Below are 10,565 nucleotides of genomic sequence, written 5' to 3'. Positions count from 1 at the left end.
GTCTCCATGTGCTCGGTTAGATTGAGCTTCTTATAATAAATGAGTTCTAGTATTGTTAAATTATTCCTGTCTTCCTCTTCAGGCCTTATTAGAATAACTATTGTTCACATTGTTCAGAGGACAGTCTCAGCTCGTCTGTGTGTCTCTGCTTCATGTGATCTCTCTGGAGCTCTCAGAATAAAGCAGCTCCTGTTAATAAACCCAGCAGCTCCTGTTGGTTCCTGCTGCACCCCCACGCACTCCTACACCCACACGCACACGCACATGCACGTCCTCCTTAGCAATACAAGAGTTGCTCCGTGCACGTCAAACACGCACAATACTGTTTAAAAAGCGCGAGGAAAAGTCTGAGAATCAAAAAGAAACGTGTGGAAACTACGCACAATAAAAATAATAAATCATGAGGACTCAAACTGAAGTGAAGCATCCAGAATGTGTAATAATATATAACCTGTGAGTGTGAGAGGATGATGATGATGGAGATGCTGACAGGTGAGTGATGGAGATGATGAAGATGATGCTGACAGGTGAGTGATGGAGATGATGAAGATGATGCTGACAGGTGAGTGATGGAGAGCAGCTCTAGGCTCCTACCTGCAGGACACGGTGATCTCTATCTTGGTCGCAGGGACGGTGGAGTTCAGCGGGTCGAAGTCTCCTATTGTCGCCATAATCACTGAAGATCACTGAAGATCTGCAATCACTTCAATCACTTCTTCTGCTGCTGCTCAGTGAAACAAGCAAGTTCTCACTTCTATCACACCTCTAGTTCACTCTGAGGAGGAGAGCTGCTGCTGCTGCTTCCATCCACCCGGGAGGATGGAGAGCTGGAGGAGGAGGAGAGGATGGAGAGGAGGAGGAGAGCTGGAGGATCTGGACCGGTTCGGCTCCGGGTGGACTAGTTGATGCTGCTGACGGTCGCTGGAGCAGCTAAGGAGGAGGAGGAGGAGGAGGAGGCATACCTGAGGAAGAGGCTTTCATTCATGGAGAGAGAGAGAGAGACAGAGAGAGAGAGATAGACAGAGAGAGAGAGAGAGATGTGGAGCCACCAGCTCCTTCTTTCTCTCCATCCATCGCCAGGTGGAGGCAGAGACCTCCTCTAGTCTCTCTGCTGCTTCTGGTCGCAACTTGTAGTCGGTGTATGGAGGGTGATTAGTGCCACAGCAGGAGGACCAGAGGCTTTTATAAAATACCTTACAATGCTTAATCCATCCTGTGAAGGGCTCCTTACAATGTGCTCTCAATCAAATGCAAATAAATAATCCATACTGTAGGATCTGTGCAAAATGAACGCTGACGATGACCCCGATGAAGAGCCGTGTTGGTGGCAATGCGTCCGTCATTTAAACAATTATTGTCTTGTAATGTAATGTAGTCATTGTTGTGATGGCAGTCTGTTATTTCTTTATAGCAGACCGTTGCTGTGTATAACAGACCGTTGCTGTGTATAGCAGACCGTTGCAGATGGTCTGCTACATACAGCAACGGTCTGTTATACATAGCAACGGTCTGCTATATACAGCAACGGTCTGTTATATACAGCAACGGTCTGTTATACAGAGCAACGGTCTGTTATATACAGCAACGGTCTGTTATACAGAACAACGGTCTGTTATATACAGCAACGGTCTGTTATACGTAGCAACGGTCTGTTATATGCAGCAACGGTCTGTTATACGTAGCAACGGTCTGTTATATGCAGCAACGGTCTGTTATACAGAGCAACGGTCTGTTATATGCAGCAACGGTCTGTTATACGTAGCAACAGTCTGTTAAACGCAGCAACGGTCTGTTATATACAGCAACGGTCTGTTATACAGAGCAACGGTCTGTTATATACAGCAACGGTCTGTTATACGTAGCAACGGTCTGTTATATGCAGCAACGGTCTGTTATACGTAGCAACGGTCTGTTATATGCAGCAACGGTCTGTTATACAGAGCAACGGTCTGTTATATGCAGCAACGGTCTGTTATACGTAGCAACAGTCTGTTATACAGAGCAACGGTCTGTTATATACAGCAACGGTCTGTTATATACAGCAACGGTCTGTTATACAGAGCAACGGTCTGTTATATACAGCAACGGTCTGTTATACAGAACAACGGTCTGTTATATACAGCAACGGTCTGTTATACGTAGCAACGGTCTGTTATATGCAGCAACGGTCTGTTATACGTAGCAACGGTCTGTTATATGCAGCAACGGTCTGTTATACAGAGCAACGGTCTGTTATATGCAGCAACGGTCTGTTATACGTAGCAACAGTCTGTTAAACGCAGCAACGGTCTGTTATATACAGCAACGGTCTGTTATACAGAGCAACGGTCTGTTATATACAGCAACGGTCTGTTATACGTAGCAACGGTCTGTTATATGCAGCAACGGTCTGTTATACGTAGCAACGGTCTGTTATATGCAGCAACGGTCTGTTATACAGAGCAACGGTCTGTTATATGCAGCAACGGTCTGTTATACGTAGCAACAGTCTGTTATACAGAGCAACGGTCTGTTATATACAGCAACGGTCTGTTATACGTAGCAACGGTCTGTTATATGCAGCAACGGTCTGTTATACAGAGCAACGGTCTGTTATATACAGCAACGGTCTGTTATACAGAGCAACGGTCTGTTATATGCAGCAACGGTCTGTTATACAGAGCAACGGTCTGTTATATGCAGCAACGGTCTGTTATACATAGCAACGGTCTGTTATACGTAGCAACGGTCTGTTATACGTAGCAACAGTCTGTTATACAGAGCAACGGTCTGTTATATACAGCAACAGTCTGTTATACGTAGCAACGGTCTGTTATATGCAGCAACGGTCTGTTATACAGAGCAACGGTCTGTTATATACAGCAACGGTCTGTTATACAGAGCAACGGTCTGTTATATGCAGCAACGGTCTGTTAAACAGAGCAACGGTCTGTTATATGCAGCAACGGTCTGTTATACATAGCAACAGTCTGTTATACGTAGCAACGGTCTGTTATACGCAGCAACGGTCTGTTATATGCAGCAACGGTCTGTTATACGCAGCAACGGTCTGTTATAGGTAGCAACGGTCTGTTATATGCAGCAAAGGTCTGTTATACATAGCAACAGTCTGTTATACATAGCAACGGTCTGTTATACACAGCAACGGTCTGTTATACGTAGCAACGGTCTGCTATACGTAGCAACGGTCTGCTATACGTAGCAACGGTCTGTTATACATAGCAACGGTCTAATATACGTAGCAACGGTCTGCTATACGTAGCAACGGTCTGTTATACGTAGTAACGGTTTGTTATACACAGCAACGGTCTGTTATATGTAGCAACGGTCGAACGCAGAACGCAGTGATTAATCAATCAGAATAGAGTATTAAACAATGCTTTGTAATAAAACTAAATCAGCATTCTTAAGTCGTTTTTAACAGCCTCTCGTCCACCTCGTATAAAATGTAAGTATCCTGCTAAAGTAATCGAAGGCACTCCGTCGGGTTTGTGCTAAATTAAAATGCCTTTATTTTACATGATAATAATTGTTTAAAATGCCCGACGCATTGCCACCAACATCGGTCTTCATCCAGGTCATTGTCAGCGTTGCATTTTAATTTTGCACAAATCCAAGTGTCGATTATTTTTGCAATTTATTTGCATTATTTTTTGAGACCACATTCCACCCAATGAGCCCTTTGATAGATCCAAAGAGCGCCTGTATGTGACCACAGAGACCCAGCGGCGCTTCTACTCCACTACTGTCTTGACCTCACATTGTGTTTAGGTGCTAAACCCGAGGGACGGGTACCGAAACCCACAACTAAACGAGCCACGGGGAGACCGCAGCATCGATAAGCTCCGACGTTAACGGTTCTGCTATCAGCCGGGGATGCTTTAGGGCGGGGCTACCTGCTGATCGACAGGTCGCTACCACGGCGTTGTCCGGTCTGGGAGTTGTCCGTGTCTTACTTTAACTCTTTCACAGTGTGTTTTCACTTTGTAAAAGTTAATTAGAACATTTTTGGTCGCCTAAAAATGTTTTATTAAGCGTTCAGTTGAACTTAGCTCCACCCTCTCTGTCACTGCTGGGTGACAAACCAACAGGTGACGTCACGGTGACCACGTCCACTTCTTCTATACAGTCTGTGTTCTCTACTCCTCTTGCTTCTATTTCAAAATAAGAGTGTACTGTTGTCTGAGATAACTTCATCCAGATGAATCTTTAAGAACCAAATGACCTGGATGAAAATAAAGAAACAGGATTATTTAACAGCATGTCAGCCTGAAGCCACATCTGAAGAACAGGACCCAGATCTGCTAACCCCCTTCAACAAAAACCACAACACGAGATCTGGGCACCGTTCTCTGTGCAGGGATAACCACATTATGGAGATCACCATGATGACAATCTGACGTGGAGGAAGATGAAGATGCAGAAAAGTAGAAACTGTCCAAAGAGAAGAAGAAAGAGGGGAGGTCAAATGAGAAGTAGCAGGAGGAGAGCCTGTCATACCTCTCCTCTCCTCTGTGGCATTAATCACCTCTCATACATGTCCATGGACATTAAATCTGAACACTTTATTCCTCAAGCAGCATGAAGAGTCAATTAATAGGATAAATATTTTATGAATCAATAATTCATTAACCACTGAAACATTTGAGTGTTCCCACCTCTGAGGCAGTGGGAAGATGTAGTTGATTAAATAATCACAAGCTGACTGAGTTGAGATTCCAGCAAACATCTGGCCTGATGAAGTGTCACTGTGTGGGATGACCTCTGACCTCAAACTTTAAAGGGGCGAAGAGAGTTTTACCACAGAAAGCAGTCGGGTAAGAAAAAGGGGGGATTTCTAAACAGATGTTTTAACACCAGACTCAATATATCTGCTTCATCTGAGTCTATGTGGAGGTAAAAGGAAGTTACCGCTTTTATTGTGGTAGTCTGAGTAACGTGACGTCATATCCGTTCCGTATCCGTCAACCAAAACAAACCTCAGAGAGTGTAAAACGTTGGAGGGTCAGCGTGGATACGACCTGCACCCTCCCATGTTAAATCCAGCGTGGTAAACACGACACATCCAGTAAAGGATGGAAACACTTTGGGTTTCACACATTGACAGGAAAAGCAGAGCTAGACAGAGCAGAGCTAAAGCTGCATGCTAACTCTGTCACCGACAGGAAACGTTATGGTATGGTGATAACGTTATGGTATGGAGGTAACGTTATGGTATGGAGGTAACGTTATGGTATGGAGGTAACGTTATGGTATGGAGGTAACGTTATGGTACGGTGGTAACGTTATGGTATGGAGGTAACGTTATGGTACGGTGGTAACGTTATGGTATGGAGGTAACGTTATGGTACGGTGGTAACGTTATGGTATGGAGGTAACGTTATGGTACGGTGGTAACGTTATGGTACGGTGGTAACGTTATGGTACGGAGGTAACGTTATGGTACGGAGGTAACGTTATGGTATGGAGGTAACGTTATGGTATGGAGGTAACGTTATGGTATGGAGGTAACGTTATGGTACGGTGGTAACGTTATGGTACGGTGGTAACGTTATGGTATGGAGGTAACGTTATGGTACGGTGGTAACGTTATGGTACGGAGGTAACGTTATGGTACGGTGGTAACGTTATGGTACGGTGGTAACGTTATGGTATGGAGGTAACGTTATGGTATGGAGGTAACGTTATGGTACGGTGGTAACGTTATGGTATGGAGGTAACGTTATGGTATGGAGGTAACGTTATGGTACGGTGGTAACGTTATGGTACGGTGGTAACGTTATGGTATGGAGGTAACGTTATGGTATGGAGGTAACGTTATGGTATGGAGGTAACGTTATGGTACGGTGGTAACGTTATGGTATGGAGGTAACGTTATGGTATGGAGGTAACGTTATGGTATGGAGGTAACGTTATGGTACGGAGGTAACGTTATGGTGTGGCGGTAACGTTGCAGTGGAGCCGGCCGTCGCTTTCGTCTCCGTGGTCAAACGGGCCGACGCTACGACTGTAGAGCACCCAGATACTGACATTATGTTCTCTGCATTGAAACGGCCCCGATGGAGCTGACCATGGATGGATAAAGAGAACAGAGCTGAAGGGAGAGCTAGAGACCACCTTGGAGAAGTTAGAGGAAGTAGACACGTGGGACGACGTCCACTTTTCAAAATAAGGTGTTAACAAAGGGAACTGTAGATACTAAATACATCTATGGAAATCAGACTGATGGATTATATTCACCAGAAGTACAAAACATTACATGTCCCTTATAAATTAAATATAAAATACCACTAATCTGTGAGGGAAATGTCTTCATTCTTTCATTTTTGGGGTTGCTGGATAAAATGTAATCAATAATTTCTGCCAATGATCCTGATCTATTTGACTTCAGGACGTCTCTGAATACATACTTGCTGAAAATCAAACATTTTTACTGGATTCATTTAGAGATTTTCCAAAGTAAAAGTCCCTAGAAGTGTTTGATTCGTCTGGTTCCCTTCATGGTCTAGAGGTCAACAAGTTAACATCAATCACAGTATATCGTATCAGGAGATCGGTGGATCGTCTCAGCCCTAGAAAGCAGCGTCCTGTCGTCCTATTGAGTCAGGACAATTTATTTAACTTAACACGGTTGAATTTGATCAGAATTGAAACATGTGGTTATATAACTGCTTTATGTAATCACATTACATTTGACACAGAATTCTCATTTGCCAAACTGTTCTTGGAGGCTCATCTGTGTTAAGAACGACCACTTAATGTCCGCTGAGCCGCTGAGGGAAGCAGATCCTGTGGTATAAATAGTTAATATATCTCACCACGGATGAATAAATCAGAAGCTCCGGAGATGATCTGCTGGAGAAAATTCATTCATTCATGTGAACAAGAAAGAAAATAAGCAAAGAAGTTTTGTTTTGTTTGTTTATTCACAATCGCCACCTGCTGAGTTCACCTGTCATTATTAGGGACGCACCGACACCACTTTATTCAGACCGAGTACAAGTACTTACATCTGGGTACTCTCCGGTACCGAGTACCGATACGAGTACTTCTCTGTGCCAAAAGACCCTCGTTAACAGCCAGCTGGAGGGTGTGAGCGACACACGGCAGGCTGGGGAGTCCCGCATACGAGGCGGTGCGCCGTGACCGTCTCTAGGTCGGCTTGGAAAGGCTTCGGGGCGAAGGTGGCTCGCGGCCGAAAGATGATGACGAGAGGTTAACGTCACGCTGCCGTAAAGTGGTATCGGTGCCGTTGTATCGGAGCCGTTTTGCGAGTACGAGTACATGAGCACAGTATCGGACCCCATACCCGATACTGGTATCGGTATCGGTGCATCCCTACTCGTTATAACCTGTCGCTGAGTCATTAGAACCTTTATAACCTGCCACTGAGTCGTTAGAACCTTTACAACCTGCCACTGAGTCATAAGAACCTTTATAACCTGCCGTTGAGTCGTTAGAACCTTTACAACCTGCCACTGAGTCATAAGAACCTTTATAACCTGCCGTTGAGTCGTTAGAACCTTTACAACCTGCCACTGAGTCATAAGAACCTTTATAACCTGCCGTTGAGTCGTTAGAACCTTTATAACCTGCCACTGAGTCGTTAGAACCTTTACAACCTGCCACTGAGTCATAAGAACCTTTATAACCTGCCGTTGAGTCGTTAGAACCTTTACAACCTGCCACTGAGTCGTTAGAACCTTTACAACCTGCCACTGAGTCATAAGAACCTTTACAACCTTTCGCTGAGTCATTAGAACCTTTATAACCTGCCACTGAGTCGTTAGAACCTTTACAACCTGCCACTGAGTCATAAGAACCTTTATAACCTGCCGTTGAGTCGTTGGAACCTTTATAACCTGCCACTGAGTCGTTAGAACCTTTACAACCTGCCACTGAGTCATAAGAACCTTTACAACCTGCCGCTGAGTCGTCAGAAACTTTATAACCTGTCGCTGAGTCGTTAGAACCTTTAGAACCTGCCGCTGAGTCGTCAGAAACTTTATAACCTGTCGCTGAGTCGTTAGAACCTTTAGAACCTGCTGCTGAGTCGTCAGAAACTTTATAACATGTCGCTGAGTCGTTAGAACCTTTAGAACCTGCCGCTGAGTCATTAGAACCTTTGTTACCTGCCGTTGAGTCATCAGAACCTTTATAACCTGTCGCTGAGACATTAGAACCTTTATAACCTGCCGCTGAGTCATTAGAACCTTTGTTACCTGCCGTTGAGTCATCAGAACCTTTATAACCTGTCGCTGAGACATTAGAACCTTTATAACCTGCCGCTGAGACATTAGAACCTTTATAACCTGCTGCTGAGTCATAAGAACCTTTATAACCTGTACAAAGAAGAAGAGTCTTGACACAGAGGAGATCAGGACGAGTGCAACGCAGCATTTTAATCATAATAAAAATCCATTTGAGATAGAGTTGGAGGACGTCATGCACAACCAGAGTGAAGAGTTCTTGAAGTAACTCAGGATGAGTTCCATGTTATTGCAGGTGTCCTGTGATTGGCTGCTTCATAACAGTTACAGGCTGACAGCAGAAATGATGCCAAAATAAAAACAAACGATATGAAACCTCGACTCCTTCTCAGGACAGATATCTTAAAACAAAAGCTTAGAAACCGGACGGGGAGACGAGGTCACGCCTGAACGTCCCACTTGTCTCAAATAAAGTCAGCTGGTGGGGGGGGAACAAAGCTAACCGTCTTCGGCAGCAGAGAAGTGATGCGTGCGGCCATATGAACCAAAACGCTCTCAGATTCATTAAAGAATAAAAGGGATGGAACCTCCCGAGGCTTAAAAGCAGCTCAGCAGACGTGTTGTTGTTGTGGTGCAGCGAGAGCAGCACAAAACACCATTCTGCATGGTAAAATAACAGTTTTGTTTATCATAATTCTTTCCGAGAGCGTGATACAGAACTTGATTGATGTGCGTTAAGTACAGAGTCGGAGTCAGGAAGTGGTTAACCTAGCTGAGCATACAGACTAGAATCAGGAGGCCTCTGTCAGCACCTCTAAGACGGACCGATCAACTCGTCTCATTGGTTTAACCCACACTTGGTAACTTGGTAATTAAGCTTTGGAGGAGTTAGAGACGTGATACTGGAGTCAATCTTCTCATCTCACTATCGGAGAGAAAGGGAATAAAAGTGTTTCACAAACTTCCTGCTAGAATTATTCCTTAAAATCAATAAAATCTTCTTCTACAGTCTTAAAAGGCAGAACTTAAATGTCATCAGGTTGTGTCCATAAGAGCTTCATGTTCCTGTGCAATATTAAACACTAACAGTAATCTTAAAACCGAGTGAGTTTCAAGACTCTATCCACTGTCCTGTCAATGAAAATGGAAAATGCCCCCAAAAAAATAACTTTAAAACAAAAAAAAAACCCGAGTGAGTGATAACGGGGAAACCCCAGAAAGCTTTATCGTAAAGCTAACACTGCTAATGCTCTTAGAACCGTTGAGGAAACAGAACCAGACCTGAAACTGGAGCAGAAGAACATCTGATCCGGCGTTACTGAAGATTAAAAAAAAGGCACAACAAAAGGTCCTGAGGTCCGGCGGCCGTCAGAACCGTTTGGCAACACCGACGAGCTCGTTTCACATAAAACCTCTAAATCTACCCGACAGAAGCTCCGGTAGAAACGTCCGTCCGAGTGTGACGGGAAACGTGTTCTGAACGAGCTGCGATAGCTGAGCAGAACTCTCAGCGCCGGCAGGAATCCGGTGGACCTCGCTTCACCGGAGTCCGACCGGAGAGAACACCGAGAAGGCCTTGGGTTCACAGGTTTGCTACGACGATGCTCAGTGCCTCAGTGCTACTGAAGAAGAAGTGACTGGATGTGGACTCAGGTAGAGGAGAAACGGTGTGCTATGTGAGCTCATTCAGGAACCGTCTCTGTAGACGTTTAATCACCAAAACGTAGTTTCTAAAGACGGAGAAAGTTATCCAGTTAAAGGACACGATCAGATGTTTTCTTCCTCACATGCCGTACGTACGCTGAAAGAGTCGCTGGTCGCTGTAATCACCCCGTCTGTACATATAGAGAGGCCAAGTCCCGCCGAACGGTAGTCGACGGCGAGAGACAAATCTATTTTTGATCCTGTTTGAATCACACGGATGATGTTGGTTAATCTAAAACATTATTCTGAAAGTCAACAAAGTCTCAGTTTGTTACAAAACTGTCCAAGTTTCAGACTAAACACCCAAAAGGGGCGTTAAGTGACGTCAAGTGAGTCGTGTTTCCATCCAGTGCATCGCAGTTTGTCGGATGGACGAACCCTTTAACCCCCCCGAGGGGATCCTGCCAAGACTGAAACTACTGTTGAACTCACAGAATGTGATGTGAGACCAGGACACGCCGCTGGAAGCCTCGTATCACCTTCAGCTGAACAAGGACCCAACTTCTACCAGGAAGGATCCAGGATGGACAGGAGGAGGCGTTACAGCAGCCAGTAACTGTTCCAGCGTACGTACGGCATTAAGACAACCTTATCCTTTAAGTCTAGACCCCGAAGCTGTGAGCTCCAAAACGGGTTCTGATTTGAATCCGC

At 44.8% G+C, this 10,565-nt stretch overlaps 2 protein-coding genes across 3 annotated transcripts in view; both read right to left on the bottom strand.

Annotated features, from left to right (window-relative positions):
* Positions 1-927, bottom strand: part of LOC119486376 (copine-9) — a 148,012-nt gene extending 147,085 nt beyond the window's left edge. Inside the window, exon 1 of the mRNA XM_037766462.1 lies at positions 595-927. Coding sequence (XP_037622390.1) covers positions 595-671 — 77 coding nt within the window. The 5' untranslated portion in view covers positions 672-927. The remainder of the gene's footprint in view (positions 1-594) is intronic.
* A 6,285-nt stretch (positions 928-7,212) lies between these two features.
* On the bottom strand, positions 7,213-9,315 carry LOC119486392 (uncharacterized transmembrane protein DDB_G0289901-like). 2 transcript variants are annotated; one of them, XM_037766471.1, is made up of 2 exons: positions 8,154-9,315; positions 7,213-8,123 (listed from the first exon to the last, which is right to left on the bottom strand). In XM_037766471.1, exons 1-2 carry the CDS (start codon positions 8,407-8,409, stop codon positions 7,339-7,341), a joined length of 1,041 nt encoding a protein of 346 aa, XP_037622399.1. In that variant the 5' UTR covers positions 8,410-9,315; the 3' UTR covers positions 7,213-7,338. The 2 variants fall into 2 exon arrangements, with proteins under 2 accessions (XP_037622399.1, XP_037622407.1); XM_037766479.1 differs by having other exon boundaries at positions 7,213-8,312; positions 8,343-9,315.
* Between the last annotated feature and the right edge of the window lie 1,250 nt (positions 9,316-10,565).

Source organism: Sebastes umbrosus, chromosome 1, assembly GCF_015220745.1.
Source record: "Sebastes umbrosus isolate fSebUmb1 chromosome 1, fSebUmb1.pri, whole genome shotgun sequence".
Classification (NCBI taxonomy): domain Eukaryota; kingdom Metazoa; phylum Chordata; class Actinopteri; order Perciformes; family Sebastidae; genus Sebastes; species Sebastes umbrosus.
The sequence above is the reverse complement of the archived record's forward strand: the minus strand, read 5'-3'. Positions and strand labels throughout refer to the sequence as shown.

Excerpts from the sequence above, each read along its gene's own strand:
- LOC119486392 (XM_037766471.1), bottom strand. The coding sequence starts at position 8,409 with ATGATTAAAATGCTGCGTTGCACTCGTCCTGATCTCCTCTGTGTCAAG. Across the intron at positions 8,124-8,153 it reads CTCAGCGACAGGTTATAAAG|GTTCTAATGACTCAGCGGCA; the intron begins GTTCTGATGACT and ends CAGGTAACAAAG.